Genomic DNA, 27,668 nt, shown 5'->3' on the forward strand with positions numbered 1-27,668 from the left:
TTTTCTTTTGTAACTTTTATTTACAGAAGATTTGCATGTCTGGCTTAACACATAAACCATTTTATTGACAAGTCCTGCAATTTAAAGCACATTTTTTGATATGACAACCATTATGATTTCAAGACATAATATATTGACTTTATGCTGTTCAAATTGTCAGTACACACAAACACGCTCACACAAAAAACATGTATACTGCCCATGTCCAACAGATAGGTCACTGAAGTGATTTTCACAAGCAACTAGAAAGATACAAAGTAAAAATAAAATAACCTCTTACTTCAAAAACATTCAAATCATTTCCAAAAAGAAATTGTAAAAAGAACAAAAAAAGAACCCCACAAACAGGCATTGTCAACATTTAAAAGAGGATATCAGTGTATTAATATCTGCTTGCAACTTGGACTTTTTACTTTTTTCTGCTCCCAATGTCTCATTGGAAGTTGATGAACATCTATTGCACGTTTCTAAATACAGACACACACAAAGTACACTTTCACAAGCCCTGCGTCTGGTCTCATTTCATTGGGAGGGAGTCAAGGAAATGAGACAGTGAGGACAACCCTACGGCTCAATAAATACCGACATCCAACACACTACATTGAGAACATTTACAATATATAATCATAAAAGATTTGTCTCGAAGGAAGAACATGTTTTTTGGTGGGGATTTTTGTTGTTGTAATGTTTTTGTTTTGCAACAGGAGAATAATTGGAATAACGTTTGTCCTTTTTATTATTAGAAATATTATTGTGCTGCTGGTTGAATGGTGGCTTGCACTGGTGGTTTTATGCTTCTGGCTCGTAGTCTTGGCTCTCCTGTGTGGTGAACAAACATGACATTCGTGAAGAACAATCCCCTTCAATTACAAACAGAGCATCAACAGAAAATATAACTTTACATCAGTGCCAAGTTAAGAACTTAACAGTTTTGACATGACAAAACATTTATTCTGGACTGATGAGACTCACGAGCAGAGGTGGGTAGAGTAGCCAGAAATTGTACTCAAGTAAGAGTACTGTTACATTAAATATTTATTACTCAAGTAAAAGTAAGGAGTAGTCACCCAAATATTTATTTGAGTAAAAGTAAAAAGTATGTTGTGAAAAAACTACTCAAGTACTGAGTAACTGATGAGTAACCTTTTCGTTTAATGATGACGGCAACAAATAATGCACAAAAACATAAAAATAGCAATGAGCAAATTCAGAGCCGGGAATATCTCTTAAGCAACTAAAACAATAATATATATTAAATAATAATACATTAACATAAAAAAAATTAAGGCAAATTGAGCCACGATAACTTAACAGCACCATAGGCTCAGTAGGCAGAGATTACAAAGGAAAATAACAAGTTAGCCTTTACGCAAACCATAAACTGATAGGTGTGGGCTGCACCTGGGCACACACTGTTCACTTCTGATTGGTGTTTCTATGCATGCGTGTGTGTGTGTGTGTCTTTGTCTGTCTCTCTATGAGGCTGCTGCAGTGCGTTAATAAATGTCCCCACACGATGTACATTTGACAGTGATTCATAGCAGGGAAGCTAACATCAGCCTACGGTGACAGCCAAAATATCTACTAACGTTACTTACCGCGATGCGCTTCCTCAAATTTGACGTTGAGTTCATGTAAGCTTTAAGCTTGTTGCCGCTGAAACTTTATGTGCAGTTAATCACATGACCGCCTGGCTCTGTTTGATTGGTGAAACGGAGTCAAACGTCACCCGTGACTGTTTTTGATTGGTGAAACGGAGTCAAACGTCACCCGTGACTGTATTTGATTGGTGAAACGCAGGCATGCGATAGATCCTACTTTGAAGGTCTGTCTGACAAACCAAAACAAAGCGTGCATTAACAGATCGATAAAAATCAGTAGCGAGTAGTGAGCTGAATGTAGATAAATGGAGCGGAGTAAAAGTAGCGTTTCTTCTCTATAAATATACTCAAGTAAAAGTAAAAGTATGTTGCATTAAAACTACTCTTAGAAGTACAATTTATCTCAAAAGTTACTCAAGTAGATGTAACGGAGTAAATGTAGCGCGTTACTACCCACCTCTGCTCACGAGACTGCTTTTATGTGCTGCGATTTTTCCTGGATTACTTCTGATGGCAGTACTGTGACTCAAAGTTCAAAGAACATATCTCGTTTGGGACGGATGTGCCATTAAATGTTAAAGTTAAAGTACCACTGATAGTCACACACACACTAGGTGTGGTGAAATTACTCTCTGCATTTGACCCATCCCCTTGTTCCACCCCCTGCGAGGTGAGGGGAGCAGTGAGCAGCAGCGGTGGCCCATTTTGGTGATTTAACCCCCAATTCCAACCCTTGATGCTGAGTGCCAAGCAGGGAGATAATGGGTGCCTATTTTATAGTCTTTGGTATGACTTGGCCAGGGTTTGAACTCACGACCTACCGATCTCAGGGCGGGCACTCTAACCCAGGGGTGTCAAACGTACGGCCCGAGGGCCGGATCAGGCCCGCTAACAGGTTTTATCCGGCCCGCGGGATGAGTTTGCTAAGTAAAAAAATTAACCTGAAATTTTTTTATGAAAAAAACAGCTGTTCTAAATGTGTCCACTGGATGTCGCAATAGCAATTCTTTGCATATTTGTAGATGATGCTACATATGTACAAAATAAACCACATGATGTTAGTGCATCAGTCGAGGAAAATTATCAAACTACATAAATAACATACCGTAATTTGATTTTGATATCATTTTTGTATCTTGATAAATTGAAAATTAACACCAATGAGCTGACTGATGAACATTATCTCATAATTTTTTCAGAAAATATAAATAACAAAAAAAATAGAATACTATTAACCGCAACATGTAAGTGTAAAAAAAAACATTATGATTTGTACAATTTCAGAATGTTCTATTTTTAAACAAAGAAAATAATCTTAAATTGTCTTTATTTTTAAGTTATCGTGCCGTGATTTTACCAGTCCGGCCCACATGGGAGTAGATTTTTCTCCATGTGGCCCCAGATCTAAAATGAGTTTGACACCCTTGCTCTAACCACTATTTAGAACCAATGTGAGCTTTGCAGAAAAGTAATGATGCAGCAGCGTTGTCATGACATGACCCTAATGGCCATTCCATCCATCCATTTTCTACCGCTTGTCCCTCTCAGGGACAAGCGGTAGAACCTAGGGGTTCGGTGAGTCGCCCTCAGGGGTTCGGCGGAGGTCAAGACACACCCGACTCATCGTGTAAATAAAAACTTCTCCCTCTCGGCGTATTACAGATACGGCAACAGCTGACTGGTTTGCAGATGTGTAATTTGTTGTGAGTTTATGCACTGTGTTGGTTTTGTTCTTTGAACAAGGTGATGTTCATGCACGGTTCATTTTGTGCACCAGTAAAAAACATGGTAACACTTTAGTATGGGGAACATATTCACCATTAATTAGTTGCTTCTTAACATGCAAATTAGTAACATATTGGCTCTTAACTAGTCATTATTAAGTACTTATTAATGCCTTATTCGGCATGGCCTTATTATAACCCTAACCCTCTAACCCTGGCCCTAACCCTAACCAAATAACTCTAAATTAAGTCTTTGTTACTTAGAATATGTTCCCCTAGTGTCCAAATTTTTTTAAATTAAGTCTTTGTTACTTAGAATATGTTCCCCATACTTAAGTGTTACCAAAAACATATAACTTTGTCTTGAATTGAAAAAAAAGCTTTTATTTTTCACTAAAGAAGGGTTCGGTGAATGCACATATGAAACTGGTGGGGTTCGGTACCTCCAACAAGGTTAAGAACCACTGCTTTAGGTCCTGCAGAAGGTCTGAATGATAAAACTTACTGTGGACCATGTGACTTGTGGTACTCCAAATAGGGTGTAATGCGTTAGGGCAGTGGTTCTCAACCTTTTTTCAGTGATGTACCCCCTGTGAATTTTTTTTAAATTCAAGTACCCCCTAATCAGAGCAAAACATTTTTGGTTGAAAAAAAGAGATAAAGAAGTAAAATACAGCACTATGTCATCAGTTTCTGATTTAGTAAGTTGTATAACAGTGCAAAATATTGCTAATTTGTAGTGGTCTTTCTTGAATTATTTGGAAAAAAAGATATAAAAATAACTAAAAACTTGTTGAAAAATAAACAAGTGATTCAATTATAAATAAAGATTTCTACACATAGAAGTAATCATCAACTTAAAGTGCCCTCTTTGGGGATTGTAATAGAGATCCATCTGGATTCATGAATTTAATTCTAAACATTTCTTCACAAAAAAAGAAATCTTTAACATCAATATTTATGGAACATGTCCACAAAAAAATCTAGCTGTCAACACTGAATATTGGATTGTTGCATTGTAATGAATGGAATAGCCTACTTGATTTGATGTTCAGTTTATGAACTTACATTCATATTTTGTTGAAGTATTATTCAATAAATATATTTATAAAGGATTTTTGAATTGTTGCTATTTTTAGAATATTTAAAAAAAATCTCATGTACCCCTTGGCATACCTTCAAGTACCCCCAGGGGTACGCGTACCCCCATTTGAGAACCACTGCGTTAGGGTCACAGGACTGAAAACATGGATAACACTTAAAGGGTAAATTTGAACACTTAAAAAAAACAAAAACTTAACATATAGTTGGGATAAGGAGTAAAATAAATAAGCAAAAAAAATACAACATTTTTGAAGGATTAACATTTTTGTAATTGAAAGTAAAGTCACATTTTAGACAGGGACAGACTATAAATGCTATTTTTACAGATCAATGTCCAGGACACTTTGTTTAGAAAAAATAAATATCTCACAGTTCATTTTACCATGCATTTATAAATTGTATTTCTTATAAACGCAAATGGCAGCAACTTAAGAGGGAATTTTGTATTTGTGATTGTAGTTTGTAGTCAAATCTGCAGTAGTTAGCACTATTGTGGATCCTCGTGTTGACAAATAAGACAGTCATCTCTCAATGTAAAGATACAACACTGTATGGAGAAGACAGCCAGCATTATTTGCATAGATTGTCTGTGTAATAGGAGAATGGCGTCACCGCATCAGACTGCGAGTCCCTACAAAGCCTGCAGAGGGCAGCACGAGGCAGCACAAAGTGCCTCAAGGACGAGTCGTGAGCTCATCCTCAGCATCCTTATCTCTCTGCACACCCCTCCTCCTGTTATCTTAACAAATTCACAGCCTCCATCAACATGTTCTACTCTCGCTCGCCACTAAACTTGAGTGTTTTCCATGGCTACCGCCTGTTTTATGCACGTTCTCGGCCTGCGGCGTGCACGCTCCATATTACGTTACCCACAATGCACGGGGGATGAGAGTGTCATCACCACACCCATTCACAGCGTGAGTGTGTGCAATGCCAGAGTAGAACGTGATGGGGGAGGGGAAAGAGATGCAGGAGGGAGAGGAAGAGGCTGTAGCGAGATGCTGCCGGGCAGAAATGTGAACATGAATGATGCAATGGTGCGATGATAGGAGGAAATAACCACACTTGTACAAATACATCGTTTTTTCCTAATGTGGAGAAGAATGTGAACATTTTAATCAACTGAGACGACATTACAAGGGGTTGACAAAATCAAGACAATTAGAAATTTTGTGGATTATTTCTCGAAATCAATACATTTACCGGTAAACGTGTTGACTAAAAAGGTCATTTTATGAGCTATTTAAAGGCTTTTCAGGTTTATGGGGCGATATTTTCTGGATGGTTAGGTCTCTCCCTGGACTCTAATTTCTAAAAATAACCATTTGTGTCACACTTGCTTCCTGCTGTCCCACACAATCATGCTGGTGTAATCATTCCTTGCACCAGAAAACGCTAACAAGATAACAAAAAAGCTTTAAAATTACTCCGTTGTGGTCAAAGAGGTGTCAATCTAACTAGTTTGCTGGGATAGTAGTGAATCACACTGACGTGTTAATTAATCATGCCCGGGTATTTTTCCCTCCCTTGGAGCTAAATGAGGTTTTAAAATCTCAAACAAATCAACATAAACACCTCTCTGACAGCATCAATAAAAAATTGAAGCAGAGACTCTCAAACTGTGCTCTTTAGTGCCTGCAGCATTTTTAAAAAAGGATTAAAAATGGAAAAAGAACATACCGAATGTTTCGCACTATAAGGCGCACCGGATTATAAGGTGCACTTTCAATGAATGGCCTATTTTAAAACGTTGTTCATATATAAGGCACACCGCATTATAAGGCGCATAGAATAGACGCTACAGTAGAGGCTGGGGTTACGTTATGCATCCATTAGATGGAGCTACGCTAAATGGAATGTCAACAAAACAAATATTGATTGTACTGACACGTCTACTTGCTGCTCTCTGTTCAACAACCCACTGTTCGAGTTTGTCCTCCAACTGTAGCCATCTCGCTTTGTTCCCTCGGAAACTCTGTTTAGTCTTCTTTACTTGGCGCAGGACATCATGTTGCTTCCTCCACTTCCGCACCATTGATTCGTTAATGTTAAATTCTCTCGCTGCTGCTCTATTTCCGTGTTCTACTGCGTGACTGATCGCCTTGAGTTTAAACTCTGCGTCGTAAGCGTGTCTCTTAATAGGAGACATTTTTGGGTCTTTACATAAAGTTTAGGTCTCGCAACTACGGGACTTCATTTTCCCCAGTAGAAGAAGAAGTTCTTCTTCTACGGTAAGCAGCCGCGGACTTCATTTTCCCCCATAGAAGAAGAAGCGCTTCTTCTTCTACAATAAGCAGCCGTAGAAGGGGGAAAATGAAGTCGGCGTAGTTACCGTAGTTGCGAGACCTGTTGTGGCTCAATATTGGTCCATATGTAAGGTGCACCGGATTATAAGGCGCACTGTCAGCTTTTGAGGAAATTGGAGGTTTTTAGGTGCGCCTTATAGTGCGGAAAATAAGGTAATTTTTTTGTTTCAGTATGTTTTTTGTTTGAGTACAAAGATGACACAAACCTTCCCAGTTGTTAGAAAGCCCACTGTTTAATATGTTTGTGTGTATGCTTCACTGATGAGAGTATTTGGTGAACATCGTTTTGTCCTACACATTTCAGCGGTTCTTGAACTCACCATAGTGTGGACTGTGACGCAACAGTTTGTTTACATGTAAAATCTTCCACTCCTTCTTTGTCTCATTTTGTCCACCAAAAGTTTCATGCTGTGCGTGAATGCACAAAGGTGTGCTTTGTTGATGTTATTGACTTGTTGGAGTGCTAATCAGGCATATTTGGTCAGTGCATGACTGCAAGCTAATCCATGCTAACATGCTATTTAGGCTAGCTGTATGTACATATTGCATCATTATGCCTCGTTTAATTTCCTTTACTTATATCCTCTTTGTATTTAATTTATATTTGCATGTCTCATGACACATTATCTGTATGTAATATTGGCTGCATTTCAGATTGTTGTTTGTGTGCCATGTTGTTCCAGACCACAGCAAACATTACCTAGCTGGTCAAAGATTGTAATTCATTTATTAAAAGAAAACAGCCTGCAGTTTCCTTCAACTTAGACACACACATCTATACCTTTGGCAATTAAAAAGCCAGGAATTTGCAGGAGTTATCTCACCTTCTGAGTAGCCTCTGATTTACTAATGGTTTCTAATGTTGTAAAAATGTGTAGAATAAATATTAAAGTTAAACATTTCTGTCAACGAAGATTTGCTTCAGCCTGCGACACATTTTGATAGTAGGCTATTATAGCTAATATAGACACTTACATCATGTGTTGCCTTCATTATAAGACTTATATACGGCTTTTCATTTTTTGCGGCTCCAGACAGAATAGTTTTTTGTATTTTTGGTCGAATGTGGCTCTTTCAACGTTTTTGGTTGCCGACCCTTGCACTAGTGGCACCCCAAAGAATCACTTGATTAAAAGACAGTGTTATATTTTCCTATATTCAAACACAGTGTTACTGTACACACTTTGAGTAATGTTACAGTGGCCAAAATAAAAAATATACTTGTTAAATAAAACCTCTGCCTTGTTTTTAATGAACACATAGGCCTACTACGCTACTGTGTTTTAATGTTGGTCATTATGGTGGTACATGGAGAGCAACGTTTTTTATGAGATGGTAATTGGTAGAAAAAACATTTGAGAACCACTGGTTTAGAGAAAAACTAAATTGTGGATACAGATATTGCAAGATTACATGATGATCTGTGCGGGGCAGCAGAGTGGGTGAACACCGGACATTTATAATAACACAGCAAAGTGGAATACTCCTGGCAGTGGAAGAACTCGTCCCTGTCTATTGAAAAAACGGTTGTTTAAATAGGATGCGCAATACAAACACAATTTACTTCATAGAGAGGATGCATGATGAGACATGTTTGAATGTGGTGTGTGTGTGTGTGTAAGTTGATCACCTGCTGGGTGTCATCATATGACTCTCCCTCTGGCTCCAGCATTCCCTCTGACTGGCCCTCCATGGCCTCCTGCCCGTACTCCTCAGGCTGCAGAGTGAGACAGAACACATATGTGAAGGCAAACAATATTTAAATATTATAAAAATAAAGAGTAGCCAAATAACAATAAGATGAATCAAAAGTGTATCGGTCTTATTTTTACGGTAAACATGGTGGTGAGCTCTAACGGTGTCAAACTGAGCAGTTCTTGATCACAATAATAACCAATGATTAACAATAAACATATTTGGGTTGTCTCAGGGTATTCAATCGATCGCAACTGGACTGTTTGGTTTGTCTTAGAAGACGTTTTGCCTCTCATCCGAGTAGGCTTCACCAGTTCGTGCTAATACACTTTTTGTGTCGTTCTCGCCAGTTACAGTTCCAAAATGGCTGTCAAATGGCTAATTCAGAGGCTTGTTTTGTCTTTAGGCGCTACATCCTAAATGGGGTCCGAAAAGAAGTCGATCGGAAGCGCTGGGTGGCAGAACTGCTGTAAGCGGAAATGCACATTTAACGGGCTGATTGCATCGCTTGGGGCCCTGCGCCGGCCGTAAGCGGAAAAGTGCTGTACCTTAAAAACCTCTAAAGGCCTTAGTGGCCACATGCGTGGACAGCACCTTATAGCTCTTATTTCCAAAATTGTGCACACTACTGAATTGGGGTCTCATGCCGACATATGGACACTTATACTGCTTTCTTTAAATGTGTTGGTTATGTATGATGTCTTTTTGTTATTTTTGTTTTGTGATGTGTAATGTCTATTGTTTAAATGTACGGCAGTGAAAATGAATTTCCCCAACGGGGACCAATAAATCTAAATCTAAATCTAATCTAATCTATCTGGTGGTGTCAGAAGAGTATAACATACAATGGAATTTGGAAAAAAAAGTGTAAAAATAAAAATTAGCATGTCACTACACATGAAGTACACGTTTGTTTACTTATGGACTAAGTACATCATATCAAAAGATGATTTTTAGTTGTTATTCTAATTAGGGTCCAATAAGTCCAAATAACAAAGAGAAATAAAAAAAGCATGTAAACAAACAGCTTGGTCCTTAAGAGGTTAATGTTGCTCAGAAGATAAGGTGACAACATGCATGCAAGTGCATAACTTTTAACCCCTTTGCATTCGCTCATAATTTCAAGGACATTTGACCTTTTTGCTCATTGTTCAGATGTTTTCTAGGACCAGAAAATGGTGCCGGTAATAATTTTTTAACAATTTTTCCAGAATGGTGCAACACTTTCAGCTTAGTGCCTACTGTCTTAACAAGGTGGCTCCCTGCTGTGTACCGAATGGTTCTGGGGGAAGGAAAGATTAGTAAGCCTTTAAAACTGCACATTCTTAGGAAGCAGATTTGAAAATTTAGTTTTGAGTTGATAATCTCGGGCATTCATCATTCTGTCAGTTTGGTAGTTTAGTCTTTAAAGAAAACAGTAATAACCTCATGCTGACACGCCGGGTTATTACCTCAGCAGCCACGATTTCCTTTCTCAGCAGTTTGCTCATCGCTGCCTGAGCAACTATGAGACCTGAATACAAAGCTGAGTGGGTCACCACTCTTATTTTAAACCTCCTACTAATCAAGTCAATTAGGTCAGACCATAATCCCATGTGCACAATCAAGGCGGCGTTATTGCTGCAAGACAAGGAAAACCACCGTTAAGACTCATCATCAAAAGGAAGTGAAAACTGACATAGCCAACAACCTCTTGCGAGAAATATATGAATACAGGCCAGTTCTTTAGGAACACCTGCACATTGTGATGTGATTGACATATGTATGTACCGTATTTTTCGGGCTATAAGTCGCTCCGGAGTATAAGTCGCACCGGCCGAAAATGCATAGTAAAGAAGGGAAAAAACATATATAAGTCGCACTGGAGTATAAGCCACATTTTTTGGGGAAATTTATTTGATAAAACCCAACACCAAGAATAGACATTTGAAAGGCAATTTAAAATAAATAAAGAATAGTGAACAACAGGCTGAATAAGTCTACGTTATATGACGCATAAATAACCAACTGAGAAAGTGCCTGGTATGTTAACGTAACATATTATGGTAAAAGTCATTCAAATAACTATAACATATAGAACATGCTATACGTTTACCAAACAATCTGTCAGTCCTAATCGCTAAATCCCATGAAATCTTATACGTCTAGTCTCTTACGTGAATGAGCTAAATAATATTATTTGATATTTTACGGTAATGTGTTAATAATTTCACACATAAGTCGCTCCTGAGTATAAATCGCACCCCCGGCCAAACTATGAAAAAAACTGTGACTTATAGTCCGAAAAATATGGTATGTATGAATAATAGGGCGATATCAATATATATTGCCATAGACACACAATAAAAAATGCGTTCGAAAAAACATTCAATATATATTTATATTTTTTGGTTGGAAGAAAACAGAAATGATGAAGTAAGATTCGTTGCATGAAGTCTCTCGCGCTCCTCGAACCCAGCAAACAGGAAACAGGAAGTGTCACTGAGCAATGGGAGGCACAGGCTAACAGCCAATCACGTAACAGTAGCAACGACCAAGATTGGTTGTGCCGTCTTTCTGTCTCGCTGTAGTAGTGTGGATTCTCTGCATGGAGTGAGAAGATAAACTATAATATCTTGATAAATCGACTTAATAACAGAAACTAGTCTTTGGTTTGATTGGTTTTAATGCAGATTGTGCGGCAACATCCTGACACTTCCAAAGTGTCGGTTAAATTAGTTGCTTCCCAAACTACACTTTGTTGTGTTCAATAGCTTATACACTGCTGCCATCTAGTGGCTCAAATCTGAAACTTCAAATCGACCTTAGGTGCTCTCATCCTACCTGGCCACATTCTCCACTGATAAATAGCACCCTTGGCAAGTTGGAAATACCATTACTGTATTTATTGGCCAGCTTAAATAAGTCATAAAAATAAAAACAATTATCGATATCGATCAATAAAAACAATGTATAACGTGATACAGTTTTCAGCCATATCGCCTAGCCCTAAATAATAATAACTGTTGTGAAGTTGTAGTTTGCAGTTGTGTAGAGTTGCATCATGAAAAAAACAGCGTTCAAACTGTAAAGATGTCAGAGACGTTGTCAGCTCATGCGCAGCTGTACAGTATATGTCTGTGAGAGTGAAATGAGCAGCCACAGCACTGCTCCCATAAAGCCTGGAACAAGCCAATCAGAACGGAGCTTAGTGAAGCAGTGGAGAGGGTCCAACTGTGAGGATGAAAGCTTAAAAAAGGTCGATGACCTTTCTGGTTCACACACTGCCTGCTAGCGACGACGGACAACACAACAACATGTGACCACAGCGCATGCATGGCGAGTTCATTCACGGTGAACAGCTAGACTCCAAGCAACAATCCTGTCCAGCATTGGTGGAAATATGGTCACATATGACTACGAAAATAAATGCAACCTTTTTCAATAGAGCGAAAAAAGGTCACTGTAGTTTCTAAATGTTTTGTTTATTTACTTTATTGATACCAATGCATCACTAGCAGCTATTACACATGCTGGTGAGAAAAGGTCATTTTTTTTCTACTAAGGGAAATGAGGCCTCAACTTGTGGTGTGCCGCTTACTCGACTGTCTTTATTTACTTAAATGGAGGACATACCCAGATGGTATCACCGGATAGTCGAAACTCAGATTCAGGAGGAACAGTGTGGTTTTTCGTCCTGGTCGTGGAACTGTGGACCAGCTCTATACTCTCGGCAGGGTCCTTGAGGGTGCATGGGAGTTTGCCCAACCAGTCTACATGTGCTTTGTGGACTTGGAGACGGCATTCGACTGTGGGGAGTACTCAGTGAGTATGGAGTAACGGAATGTCTGATTGTGGCGCACCGCTTCCTCTATGATCAGTGTCAGAGCTTGGTCCACATTGCCGGCAGTAAGTCGGACCCGTTTCCAGTCAGGGTTGGACTCCGCCAAGGCTGCCCTTTGTCACCGATTATGTTCATAACTTTTATGGACAGAATTTCTAGGCGCAGTCAGGGCGTTGACGGTATCGGGTTTGGTGGCTGCAGGATTAGGGCTACGCTTTTTGCAGATGATGTGGTCCTGATGGCTTCATCTGGCCAAGATATTCAGCTCTCACTGGATCGGTTCGCAGCCGAGTGTGAAGCGACTGGGATGGGAATCAGCACCTCCAAGTCTGAGTCCATGGTTCTCGCCCGGAAAAGGGTGGAGTGACATCTCCGGGTTGGGGAGGAGATCTTGCCCTAAGTGGAGGAGTTCAAGTACCTCGGAGTCTTGTTCATGAGTGAGAGAAGAGTGGATCGTGAGATCGACAGGCGGATCGGTGCGGCATCTTCAGTAATGCGGACGCTGTATCGATCCGTTGTGGTGAAGAAGGAGCTCAGCCGGAAGGCAAAGCTCTCAATTTACCGGTCGATCTACGTTCCCATCCTCACCTATGGTCATGAACTTTGGGTTATGACCGAAAGGACAAGATCACGGGTACAAGCGGCCGAAATGAGCTTCCTCCGCCGGGTGGCGGGGCTCTCCCTTAGAGATAGGGTGAGAAGCTCTGCCATCCGGGAGGAGCTCAAAGTAAAGCCGCTGCTCCTCCACATCGAGAGGAGCCAGATGAGGTGGTTCGGGCATCTGGTCAGGATGCCACCCGAACGCCTCCCTACGGAGGTCTTTCGGGCACGTCCGACCGGTAGGAGGCCATGGGGAAGACCCAGGACACGTTGGGAAGACTATCTCTCCCGGCTGGCCTGGGAACGCCTCGGGATCCCCCGGGAGGAGCTGGACGAAGTGGCTGGGGAGAGGGAAGTCTGGGCTTCCCTACTTGTGCTGCTGCCCCCGCGACCCGACCTCGGATAAGCGGAAGAAGATGGATGGATGGATGGGTGGAGAACATACCCAACAATTAATTGGGGATTTGCATCTATTAGAGCAGAGTGTTAGGTTCTGTTGGTCCCACGATGCAGAGACAGGTAAACATGACTTCAATGTCAAAAGGAAAAAGAGCAACTGGGAAGTGCACATGCAGGGAACAATGATCGAGCAGGTTGGTTTACAAAGAAGTCTGATTGGCAACCTTAAACAGCTGTGCTCAGATTGCCAATCAGTGACATGTGTGAGGGGACAGCGCTGGGGCCAAAGTAATTAGGCAAACAGGAAATACCACTGAAAATAAGAGCACTGGAAAGGAAACAATACCAAACACAGTAAAGAAAATAAACAAAGTTCAAACCTGTCATGACATTCATGACACAGAGAGTATTTGGGGAAGCTTGGTATATCTACATGAATTTATGGAGGTAAAACTAAGTATTGTGTCCAAGGAAATATGTATGTTAACAGGGTTTATTTGAAATAATGCACTTTGTAACATCATTACAATGATGCTCTATAAACATTGTGTTGCTATTTGCAAAGACACTGAATATAAAGTACTGAATTGAGGGGGCAACAGTAAGTCATATTCATTGTTTTCACAATGAAGCAGCAGTGGGCTGAGTAGAAGAAGACTACTCAATAAATGGCATATTTGACCCTGAAAACAATCAAAATAAATTGCGAAAATCGGCGAACGGACAACAAAGATTGAATGCTCTGCCCCGAGCCGCTGCTCAAGTCATTGTTTTCTGTCGGACCTTTTAAGTGACAAGCAGCAGCAACGGTAGCAATCCACACGTGTAGGGTTCATCACGAAACTTGGTCAGATCTTTGTAAGTAGATATTGTGCATGAAGATATTTATTTTGTTTTATATTGAAACTGCTGACTTTGTGATGTCTTTAGTATTCGTGGTCGTGTCGTTACTTGTCTGAGTAATTGTCTGGTGATCAAAGCTCGTTTAATACATGTAGTGATACATTTTAGCCAGGAGAATGCGATAACGCTACACCTTAGGTTTAATTGTGTTAAGCCACATTCATGTGGATGTTTAATTTCTATTTGCGTAAACAACTGTAGTTTATTGTGTGAACGTATTAACACTAAACCTACTATTTGATTTAGGTAAAATACACAATGGATTTCTCATCGTTGTTTGTGTGCCGTGTTGTTCCAGACCACAGCAAGAAGTTTCCTTAAACTTGGACACACACATCTATACCTTTGGCCAGTAATTTCCAGAAGTTATCTCATCCTGTGAGAAGCCTCCATTTTATTAATGATTTCCAATGTTGCAAAAATGTGTAGAATAAAAATAAAAATACAAAATTTCTGTCAACCAAGAGTTGCGTCAGTCTTTGATAGTAGGCTAATATAGCTAATATAGACACTTACATCATGCGTTGCCTTCATTATAACACTTATATAAGGCTTTACATGTTTTGCGGCTCCAGACAAATTTGTGTTTTGTATTTTTGGTCCAATATGGCTCTTTCAACATTTTGGGTTGCCGACCCCTGGATTATACCATAACCTCTTTTTAGTTTAGGTAATCAAGCGCCCCAGCTATAATTACTGCATCTATGGTAGGTGAATTTGATTTGTTAGGGGAGGTCTGCAATGCAAAGGTGAACTATTTCGTTCAATCTCAACAACAATTTCAAAATGCTTTAAAAAATGTTTAAGTAGTGCGCTAAAAATTAGTCTGAAGTGTACATAATTTGCATGACTTAATATGTGCCTACAAGATCAGAGCCAGTGTGTTCAATAAGAGGACATACGTTCAAGTCGTCCTTCTTCATCAGGCCGGTTGCAGCTGCAATGTTTCCCATCGCTCCTGTGGTCTTCTCAGCCACTACACACAAAAACATGCGGTCAAAGCATATTGATTAAAAAATATATATTTACATGCAGACAATGTTTTACTCCTTTCTTTCAGATATGACCATGCATACTTCACAACAGGGCAATCAGTGTTTGGTGTTGGCTTAATTACTGGAATAACATTTCAAAATAAAAAGGACGGAATCTCACCTGAACCCACACTGTCTTTGGCCTTGTTACCTGAGTTGGTAAAAATAAAATAACAATTTTAGTAAACAGGCAGACTGTAAGTCATCCTATAGAAGAAAAGCGCCACACTGGAGAGTTAGGGTCCTGTTCTTGACGCTAATTTAGAAGAAGCACAAACTGTCGGTAGAAATACACCTCGTTTTTTTTATTATTAATTGGTTGTGACTGCTGAGATAGACTCCAGCAACCTCCGCAACCCCGAAAGGGACACATGGATGGATGGATGGATGGTGTGTAGCATGTTAGGCTATTCCTCGTCTTCCAGTAATAATAATACTTGTAGAAACATACTTTATTTGTTTCTGTGGATGCGAGGATTACTGACTTAGATTGCTTACACTGCGTTGAGGACACGCTTGTCCACTTTTGGCTCAGGGTGGAGGACAAAGTAAAACAACTTGCACTGAGCCTTGTCTATAAAATTTGCTACACCTCCCTGATACTGAAGTACATGTCAAACTACTTCCAGAACGTAAATGACCGCCATAACCACCACACCAGGGGGAGCTCCACAAACCACGTCAAACCCAGATTCCGATCTAACAAAGGTCTTAACTCATTCTCCTTCTATGCCACATCAATATGGAATGCACTCCCAACAGGTGTAAAAGAAAGTGCATCTCTATCCTCCTTCAAAACCGCACTAAAAGAACACCTCCAGGCAACTACAACCCTAGCCTAACCCCCTTCCCCCACCACATCCCACCTCCCCGGATTGTAAATAATCAAATGTATATACTTGTTCTTATGCTTTCTGAGCTTACTATGTTCACCGCTCGCTGTACATGAGACCTACACTGTTACAATGTCCATTTCTCAGATGATATAATTGTTGATGACTGAAGTATGCTGATAGCAACCCAAACTAACCCCCCCGCCCCAACCCCCTCCACATCCCACCCCCCCGGATTGTAAATAATGTAAATAATTCAATGTATATACTCTGATGATTAACTTGTGTGATGACTGTATTATGCTGATAGTATATATTTGTACCATGAATTGATTAACGTGGACCCCGACTTAAACAAGTGGAAAAACTTATTCGGGTGTTACCATTTAGTGGTCAATTGTACGGAATACGTACTGTACTGTGCAATCTAATAATAAAAGTTTCAATCAATCAAAACTTTCAAATTTGTGGGACACAGCTAAAATGTGTCATCAACAAGCACCATCACGATATAACGATAGTATGAAAAGCTCTATTGTCGGCCAAATTTATATCAGTTATATTTGATTGTGGTCACTTATTCGATTAGTCTTTAGTTTAAAACATTGTTACAAGTGGCAGCAGCTTGAGGCTGCACAGAACTTAATTCAAGTAATTGTAATAAGCTATACTGTATGTGGGAGTTCTCCATACTTACATAAAGAAGTATACAAAGAACAAGCCTCAGACCGGGAGACACCAGGGAAGCAATTTATTTAGGCGAGTTATTAAACCGGTTTACAATCCAACCTCAGCGTTGTTCAATGGTCTGACCTTTTAGCAGCTCTCATCCATCTGCACTTTACTTCATTGAGCTATCTGGCCAATCTACTATGTGCCTGTTGGTGCTGATCGCACAGGCCTCTCGCCTGGGTAGCATCCACATGCATTATTGGCCCCCAAGGATACTTTAAAAGCCAGAGGAGTAGAGGCCAAATGATGAAGCTTTCTGACAGAAAGGCAGCATTGGAGGGAATGCATCCATGTGAAAAACAACACACTATAGTGAAGTGCACAGAAAGAACCACAATAGATTGCTAACGCTAGAAAACACAAGAACTCTCAGACTCAGTAAAGCCTTGGTGTATTTATATGATATGTGTTAATTTATATGTGACGGCCTGCCACAGATACATTTGGAGCGACACAAATTGATTTGGCTCAACCTGTCCACCCTCAGTTAGGGCTGGGCGATATGGACAAAAAAGTATATCTAGATATATTTCTACTTAAACTCGATATTTGAAACATATCTCTAAATATTTTCCGGTGAAAGTATGCATATAAGGATATTCATTTTTAAGCGAGATTCAGTGAAATTGAAGTAAATGACATCTGTACTGTGAACAGTCAGCGGCACTTTTACTAACCCAGTTAGTCAAGATGGGTATCAACATGTCACGGCGCGGATTCGAACCCGCTTCCCTCCTGCAACTGAGTGTCACAGTTCCTCCTCTGGCTGCTCGCCCGGACACACCCCCGCTCACGCTTAGCACAACACGCCCACGCAGCGACACACCTGCAGACAATCGGCAATCCGCACACCTGGGACTGATGAGGGCGAGCTGGATAAAGGACCAGTGCACCCAAGGATCCATGCGGGAACTTAGTTTACGTCTTGGATCATCCTGGTTTGTACTGCAGAAAATGACCAGTTTTGCTAGATATCATTTTTTTTACTAATGTTTTGGTGATGTGTTTATGGCTGACAATAAAGAGTTCTGCTCAGTAAAGTGATGGATGGAATTCATGTCCTCAAAGCGTCTCGACAGACGTTACAATATTTGAACAATGATGACGAAGGCTGTTTACTCTGTCGTGTCCGTGTCGTGTCGAAAATTGTTATGCGCTTATTTTTTTATTATACATAGATTTGCCGTGCGCAGAGGACGCTTGAGCAGTGCGCAATTGCACAGGCGCACACCTTAGAGGGAACGTTGCACACATGCATTACTGCCAACGATGCAAATTGGAAAAAAGGCGCCACTCCCCTGCACCCGCATCACAAATACATTGCAGTCATGTGGGAACCTCATTAGAAAGATAAATAGCATCCATTGGACTCTATTGAGCATACAGCAGCCTTTACAAACATAATGACAGTTTTCCTTGACTTTCATTCACCAACACGCTAATTATTGTGCTTGCATGAAGCTCTCGTGATGAGCCAATGCAGTTTTATAAAACCAGCATTAAACCTGCTGAAGTATTACTTCTGACAGTACAACTTAAATATAATCATTATATCTACAAAGATAAACATACTATTAATCCTGTCACAAATATCCATATTGAAGAAGTAAACATGTGTTCTCTCTCTTGCGGCTGGGGCTCTCATAAGAGGAGCACCAGACCTATCAGCTCACCTGCAACCTCTCCTCCAAGAAGGGGCCTTCAAGCAAATCATACGTTACTTTCTAGGCTGACACAAACAAGGCGCAGGATGCAGAGGCACAGACGTGCCACGGATACGCTGTTCCATTTTGTGCACCGTGGCCAAAACACAAGCAGAGAGAGACGAGTGTGGCGGATGTGAAAATGAGCGCGCACGCATTTTGACTGCAGCCTGATATGTTTACTGCTCATGGCGAGTGACAGGCAAACGGTAATTAGATTTCAGCTAAGACCTGACTGCAGATACGTCTGACAATGCAGCTGAAACACCGGTCAACCACAGTCTAGTATTGGGCCTCAAGACAGTAAAAATAAACACAGACACTAAACAAACAGTAAAACTTCAGTGTGTACAATTTGCAAAAAATCCACACATTGGGGAAAGAACTTGCCATTTAACACCTACTGCTTTTTCTTTGACTTTTTATGTTTTATAAGTGATGTCACCAAAGAAGGGATGTTGAAGTGTCCAAATACAGCAACAATCATAAAACCATGAATGGTAGCCTTACAATTCGTGTGTGATACACACTTTTGTCCGGGCTGCTGAGTACAATGTGGGGACCGCTACAAACTGTTGTGTTTGATTGACATGCAAGCAAGTCATTTCAAAAGCAAAACTCTAATCCAGTGGTTCTTAACCTGGGTTCGATCGAACCCTAGGGGTTCGGTGAGTCGGGCTCAGGCGTTCGGCGGAGGTCAAGACACACCCGACTCATCGTGTAAATAAAAACTTCTCCCTATCGGCGTATTACGGATACGGCAACAGCTGACTGGTTTGCAGGTGTGTAATTTGTGGTGAGTTTATGCACTGTGTTGGTTTTGTTCTTTGAACAAGGTGATGTTCATGCACGGGTCATTTTGTGCACCAGTAAAAAACATGGTAACACTTTAGTATGGGGAACATATTCACCATTAATTAGTTGCTTATTAACATACAAATTAGTAACATATTGGCTCATAACTAGTCATTATTAATGTACTTATTAATGCCTAATTCGGCATGGCCTTATTATAACCCTAACCCTCTAACCCTGGCCCTAACCCTCTAACCCTAACCCTCTAACCCTGGCCCTAACCCTCTAACCCTCTAACCCTGGCCCTAACCCTCTAACCCTGGCCCTAACCCTAACCAAATAACTCAAATGTAAGTCTTTGTTACTTAGAATATGTTCCCCTAGTGTCCAAAAAACTCTAAATTAAGTCTTTGTTACTTAGAATATGTTCCCCATACTAAAGTGTTACCAAAAACGTATAACTTTGTTTTGAATTTGAAAAAAAAATAAAAAAATGTTCACTAAAGAAGGGTTCGGTGAATGCACATATGAAACTGGTGGGGTTCGGTACCTCCAACAAGGTTAGGAACCACTGGACTAGACGTATAAGATTTCATGGGATTTAGCGATTAGGAGTGACAGATTGTTTGGTAAACGTATAGCATGTTCTATCTGTTATAGTTATTTGAATGACTCTTACCATAATATGTTACGTTAACATATCAGGCATGTTCTCAGTTGGTTATTTATACGTCATATAACGTACACTTATTCAGCCTGTTGTTCACTATTCTTTATTTATTTTTAAATTGCCTTTCAAATGTCTATTCTTGGTGTTGGGTTTTATCAAATAAATTTCCCCCAAAAATGCGACTTATACTCCAGTGCGACTTATATATGTTTTTTTCCTTCTTTATTATGCATTTTCGGTCGGTGCGATTTATACTCCGGAGCGACTTATACTCCGAAAAATACGGTATGTAGTGTACTGTACATGTTTAGTAAGTGGGCCTGCTTAAATATCAATAAAATTACTGAACCGATAATTGCCTGCTATGTGTCCCAATGGTTTGGTGGCATAGCTCAGAATGTATAACGCAGTTGTAATCAAACTTTTAAAACTAGGATTGTAAAATTTGCTTCTTTCTGGGTACTTTGCGAGTACTCTTTCCTCTAAAAAGCTTGTCAATGTTACAGGAAACATTAAAAATCATAAGATATCTGCAGTGGTGTCAGAAATAATGTGACAAAGACAATTTCCTGAAGCTGCGTGGCTCCACCGTGGCCTGAGGTTGTTTTTCCAATATGCTAAACACAGATTTTGAGATTATTCCACTCCCGTACAACGCTCTCTGGTAGCCCCGTGCGGGGAACGTGACATTATACATTCATTTTGCACGCTCGCTTGGGTTGCCTGTCATCCAGTGCACGGACATGTGGCAAACGCTGCCCCACCCCCACATCCCATCTCCTAGCTCTGTCAAGTCAAGCCAGAGGCCATAAGGAGGTTTAGAGTCGCATCGTCTACGATTACTCCTCACCACATCTCACAACTACTGATATCGATGCTATTTTAGTAGCTGGTTGTTCAATAATTAATGACATAGTGCACTGGGCTGCATAAGTAAAAAACAGCCATTGATTAACTGCGTGGATGAATGAATAATTGAAAGACTGCTGTGGAAAATACAGACTTGACCAGTTGATACGAATGTTGCTTGTATTGACTGTACAGTATTATTATTATTATTTATATATTATTTTGTCCTGTCCAGCTACTCAGGCATATCATATTGTTGATGTAGATATCGACTGTACAGATTTACTTTACTAAAGAGAAGTGTGTGATACTTCTCTTGTTCCCTTATTTGTATTTGACTTTATTAAATGGATTTATATTATTATTTGGTGCAGCCGGGCCGGAGCAGGAGGGGATAGAAAGAGAAAAAAAAGGAAGACAGAGGGGGAAATTGTGGGTACAAGAGGGGGATAAGACAGAGAGACAACAACAACAACAAACACGACACTATAAATAACAACAACAACAACAGAACAGCATTAGCGTATGTACAAATATGATGGTAAAAGTGATAGCAAAGAAGCAGTTAGTAAAATAAATATTAATAATACAGTAATGAATAATTATAGTAACAATAGGTTATTGTAACTGTATTAGAGCCACATGGTTATAGCTCTGGAAGCTAATGTCCATTACAAGAAATTAGCATTATTACACTACAAATGGAACAATACAAATACCAATAGAAATAGCACTATTGATAATGAATAATAACAATAATTTACCTCTATTATCAACAATACAATTGTTCAAATGCAACAATACATATATGTAATGATAACTAGAAATACAAAAGAAAGCAGATAAATGGAGGGGAAGAAGGAGAAGGAAACTGTATTAACCTGCTCAGTGGCCTTGAGGTTAGAGCAGGGGTCAGGAACCTTTTTGGCTGAGAGAGCCATGAAAGCCAAATATTTTTTTAAATGTATTTCTGTGAGAGCCATATAATATTTTTTAATACTGAATACAACTAAATGCATGCATTTTTAAGTAAGACCAACATTTTTAGAGTATGATAAGTCTCTTATTATTTTTAATAAACACTGTTATTCTGAAGCTAACCAATAATAAATAAAATACTTCTTACCATTAATACGACTTCTTGAACAGGTGCAGTACAAAACGGATGAATGGATTAAAATGCATGAGAATGTTTTATATTTTGAATGTTATTTTTAAAACTGTGATTACCAGCGGAATTATTCATTACTTATCGTGTTAAGCAATGTCAGCTAAGATTGATCTGAGAGCCAGATGCAGTCATCAAAAGAGCCACATCTGGCTCGAGAGCCATAGGTTTCCTACCCCTGGGTTAGAGTGTCCGCCCTGAGATCGGTAGGTCGTGAGTTCGTAGGCAGGCCGAGTCATACCAAAGACTATAAAATGGGACCCATTACCTCCCTGCTTGGCACTCAGCATCACAAGTTGGAATTGGGGGTTGAATCCCTTTACTGAGCGCGGCTACCGCTGCTGCTCACTGCTCCCCTCACCTCCCAGGGGGTGAACAAGGGGATGGGTCAAATGCAGAGCCGTCACCACACCTAGTGTGTGTGTGACAATCATTGGTACTTTAACTTTAACCTTGTAGATTGTTATAGTAAGAATAGGTTACTGTTATTGGGATCCTCTTACCTACGAACATAACTCCTTCTTTAGTCTTCTCGGCGGCGACCGCAACTCCTTCCTTGGTCTTCTCGGCGGCCACAGCCACGCCCTCCTTGGCTTTGGACAAACCCTTCATGAACACGTCCATCTTGGCGAAGCAACTGGGGGTGAGAGAACACGTGCGGTCACACACTGTCGCCACGGAGCGATGGCTCCTACCAATAAGGAAGCCATTAAATCGCTCTCAGGTGTACTGTAAGGCATTAATGAAATGCACATAAGGAGCAGCGACGCCCCGTGTGGAGGATCCTGCCAGCTTCCAAAACCCACTGTTCACTCATGCGTTCCAACGCTCCTGGCATCAGATATGCAAAAGCCTAAAGATTCAATGAAATAGTTAATTGTGGAGGAGGTCATTAATTATTGCTGCCTTGTAATGCTACTCTCAGTAGTAGGGATGCATGCAGGCCAGGCCTGTTTAATGGGGGCTGCACAGAATATTCATAGAGGCATCATTTATTGCTGGGGGATGGGAAGACCGTCGTATCGGCACGCATCGCGGTGTTAAAACATACATGGGGGTCTATGGCGTCGGCAAATTGTGGTGAATGCCACAAACGATTAATTACAACACGCCGTCGACCGATTCTCACCATGTTTTAATTAGTACCGAAAAGCCTTCAAAATAAAATAAACGTTGATTTTTTTTATTTTTAATTTCACCTCGCCTACGAAGAAACTTCAAATGGCGGTAACAGGCTTAGAGAAATTTACATATATATATATATATTTTTAAAACGGTGGATAAATGTAAAAATAATGTGTTCTTACCTATCTACAAACAGCCTCGACTTGTCTCCTTCGTGATTGTGTCGCACCGTGGAGTCCAACCGCCGTCTTTAAAGAGCAGAGATATATCTCTAATGATCACTACAGTGGGCCTTACTCACTATCATCCCCACCAACACGGACAGCCCCCTTCGCCAGGCGTGGGTGGATCCCAACATCGACTGGATCGATACCGAGGGAAGTGGCAGTTAAAGGGTCGATACTAAATTCATTGTATTTTTAATAGCACTCATTAAAACAAAGGTACTCAGATACACTTCGTGTAATCAAAAGAAAAGGTGATCATCATCATAAAAGCACATACAGTATAATAATAAAACGACCAAACTGTACAAGTGGGTCAACCTTGAAATGGGTGGGGTTTGGGGAGACTGGGGCCCCAAGCCCACGGGGGCCCCTGGGGTCTTGTAAAGTTTGAATATACTGTATGTTTTCTGCCAAAGATGTACGTCATAAAAAGAAGTCACGGATGTTAATGTAGAACAAATACAGTTGTGAAAGTTTAATAATAAGGTTGATTGACTAAGATTTTTATTTGCTTGTGGCTTACTCGGTTTGAATTCATTTGTATTTTATACCAAGCAATGCTAACTGCATGGACCACATCCCATGCTCACAATTGCACAATTCGAGCACAGCTCATATTTATTTTTAAAAAATTACATAATATTAGATACTACAATAATACACTTTGTCACCTATAATACAGCTTGCTATATATATACCTATATATATATATATATATATATATGATATATATATATACATATATATATATATATATATATATATATATACATATACATACATATATAAATATATATATATATGTATGTATGTATGTATATATAGATATATATATATACATACATACATACATATATATATATTTATATATGTATGTATATGTGTATGTATGTATACATATATGTATACATACATACATATATATGTATGTGTATATACACATACATACATACTGTATGTATATACATATATATGTATGTATGTATACATACATTCATATATATATATATATATATATATATATATATATATATATATATATATATATATATATATATATATATGTATGTATATATATATGTATGTGTATGTATGTATACATACATACACATATATATACACAGTAATATATACTGTATATATATATTTATATATATATTTATATACACACATATTGTCAGGGCTTGGTAAAAGGATTGGACTCAGATGCAGAGTAGGGAACTTGACAGGCTTTTATTTTGGCAGCTTTCTTTCACCTCCAAAGTCAAGGAATACAATTCTATAATTAACCAAAAAACTACTCGACGAAAAAAGGTTCCAAAAAATAGGAACAACTGAAAATCACTCCGAACGGAGGAAAACACAAAACCAAAGACGAACTAATAATTGGCGCAGTAAATGCTATAAAATGTATTAACAAAAAACGCTCCAATGGGAGGAATAAACAACAGCTATGAAAAATTCTACACTATCTTATTTAATAAAGTATAACAAAAATAGTCACTCAAAAATGGAGGAAAATAACTGATAACTTACCACTTCGGCTGAATAAGGTCAATAACAAAAAATCACTCTGCTGAGGAGGAAAAAGGAAAACTCAAAATAGCCACGAAGGGATTCAAGAACATGGAACATAAGCAGGGGACAAGGCATGGACATGGGCATGGACGCTGGAAAGTACGAATGAACGAGACAATCTGGCACAGAACAAACGGAGGAGTGGGCTTATAAGACACATGAGGGTAATAGGGAACAGGTGGAAACAATCAGGGAACAGGGATGACCTCAGACTGATGACACAAAAGGAAGGGCAAGTGACCTGAAACGAGAGGAGAGTTACTTTTCAAACTAAAACATGCAAATCACAAGACAGAAAAAAACAAGACACGTATACATACATACATATATATTTATATACACACACACACACATATATATATATACATACACACATATATATATATATATATATATATATATATATATATATATATATATATATATATATATATATATATATATATATATATATATATATATATATATATATATATATATATGTATATATATATATATATAAAAAAAAAAATATATATATATATATATATATATATATATATATATATATATATATATATATATATATATATATATATATATATATATATATATATATATATATATATATATATATATATAGTTTTAGTTTTACCATCTTTGGTGTACATGAAATGTTTTCAACGTGGTCCCCCACACTCTTCAATTTTCAGTATAATGTATTTATATTTATTTTAGATGTACCTTACATAAGGTTGCAGGTTTCTGATGCTTCATTTTAAAAACCATTAAAGACAAAAGCCCAGCAGTTTCACGCAACATTAAAGATAAACAAATAACATAACTTTTTTGTCTGCTTTTATTCTTATACTGAGCAAAAAATTGAGGGTAAAAATCAAAATAATGATCACAAACAATTTTAAGTAAACTCTAGCAGGCCTACAAGACAATATCGGCGGTACTGTCCTGGCATTTACTTGGTATCGTATCGATCCTAAAATATGCCGTATCGCCCACCCCGTCCCTTCACACACACAGTGGGACTCAGACCTCCTCCCTCCTCTCTGCCTCCCGCCTCCATCACCAGCCTCCTCCTCGAAACTGATCGCCGCACATGTCAGCTGCTACGGCGAGCAGAATGCCTTCAAACCCACAAACTGCACATGCATCACCGTATATGCTAATAAGTCACATTATTATTCATATGCATCAACACCAAGCAAGGAAGGTCCACTATGTGAAGTATGAATACATTTTCCTTCACTGTATCTTTAATTGTATTTATTTTTCAAATCATGTGTCTCAATGCAATGCCTCACATTTTATCCCTGGTATGAATATTATTTGTATTATTATGTTTAAACATATTACTGTAAAACCCAATTAAATTAAGGATTTAACTTAATCTTGCATCATTTGCATTAACCAATGAATGTTTTTATATTAAGTGAGGAGATTCATTGTTTAAATAGCATAAAAGCTGTATTGCATATTGATTTCCCCTCATGTCACAAGTGAGTAATATAAATGAAATATTAAATATGTGTAAGTGAACAATGATGAGAGGTTGTTGTGACCTATAAGACACCCCAGGGGGGCTCTTGAGGACTGAAAGGGTATGATTGTGTGGTCAACTTGATACTTGGTTGCACACTCCTCAATGACGTCATATGCTAGTAAACGCCCCCCCCCACCCCCCTCCAGTGGTAGGAAATCCCAGCTAAGCTAGCTCTCCTTGAACTGTGACCCCTTTTCCAAACAGGATATGAAAGGACCGCCATAGTGCGTATAGTTATGCATTATCTATATAAGTTAAGACATATGATCATGACATATATTGGGTCTGAGCCTGTATTTGTTTATTTTGATGCAAAAGGTTTCGCAACTCAGCTCTATGGCGCTGTCCTTGGTCCTGAAACCCACTCGCGATACATGAAGGCCAATACTACGCATTGCTTCAATATAGGGCCAAATACACAGACAGTGTCATGTTTTAGGAATTATTCACACGTTTTTTTTTATTTTATTTTATGTTTTAATCACGGCTATGAATTTATGTCTGCAACAACTTTAAGCCTAGCCTGCCACCCTGTGGTCATTTTTAACATTGGCAGCCTTTCAAATGCATTTTAAATTGTCACGACAACGGTGTTTTAATTACCATACCATACCAACTTTATTAATAAAGCCCTTTAAAAACAACCACAGTTGAACATTTGCGTTTTGCAACCTCCGTTGGGTCCTTTGGAGGATGCAGACCATGAATTGGGATACAGCATGTCCAGGTGGATTTTAATAGATTCAAATATCAATAAAAAAACCAACCTGAATTTATTCCTCCAGACTTCCTTATACACCAACTGTGCAATACTTAATATTTGTCATTTTTAATTACTGTGCAATATTTGTATATAGTGCTGTGTATCATGACGTTCATTGTCTAATAACTCATCATTATTGCAAAACTATTTAATGAGCATATTAATATTTCTTACTTAGTGTGTAATAAATCCACTGCCATTTACTTGCTTTATAGCACATGCATATCTTCAGAACAATGCACCTGTTATCTCGTATTCCCTTTCTCAATCTAATTGCACTGTTTTTATGTTTTTTAACTGTATTATTTAAGTTGCAAAACCCAAGCCTGTATTCTATTGCGTATCAGATGCAGAGAAAAAACAGCTTTTAATCTGAGTGTACATGTGCATATATAAAAAGCATTCTATTCTAAAGAGTGAAAATTATTATATTCTTATTATTCAGTCCACAGAGAGCGGGCTATTTCAATGTCTTCACGCTGGCTAAACCATGACAGCT

The 27,668-nt window shown here is 39.0% G+C and overlaps 1 protein-coding gene across 1 annotated transcript; it reads right to left on the reverse strand.

The window, feature by feature from the left end:
- On the reverse strand, positions 1-23,402 carry sncb (synuclein, beta). The gene is made up of 6 exons (XM_062045667.1): positions 23,247-23,402; positions 22,443-22,576; positions 15,311-15,340; positions 15,058-15,131; positions 8,366-8,452; positions 1-819 (listed from the first exon to the last, which is right to left on the reverse strand). Exons 2-6 carry the CDS (start codon positions 22,561-22,563, stop codon positions 790-792), a joined length of 342 nt encoding a protein of 113 aa, XP_061901651.1. The 5' UTR covers positions 22,564-22,576; positions 23,247-23,402; the 3' UTR covers positions 1-789.
- Between the last annotated feature and the right edge of the window lie 4,266 nt (positions 23,403-27,668).

This window comes from Entelurus aequoreus, linkage group LG04 (assembly GCF_033978785.1).
Source record: "Entelurus aequoreus isolate RoL-2023_Sb linkage group LG04, RoL_Eaeq_v1.1, whole genome shotgun sequence".
NCBI classification, from domain to species: Eukaryota; Metazoa; Chordata; class Actinopteri; order Syngnathiformes; family Syngnathidae; genus Entelurus; species Entelurus aequoreus.

Bases quoted from the DNA above. Each gene is read 5' to 3' on its own strand.
- sncb (XM_062045667.1), bottom strand. From the start codon at position 22,563: ATGGACGTGTTCATGAAGGGTTTGTCCAAAGCCAAGGAGGGCGTGGCT. The intron at 15,132-15,310 runs GTGAGATTCCGT...TTTTGTGTGTAG, and splicing joins CAAAGACAGTGTGGGTTCAG to TGGCTGAGAAGACCACAGGA. The intron at 820-8,365 runs GTGATCAACTTA...TTCACCACACAG, and splicing joins CATATGATGACACCCAGCAG to GAGAGCCAAGACTACGAGCC.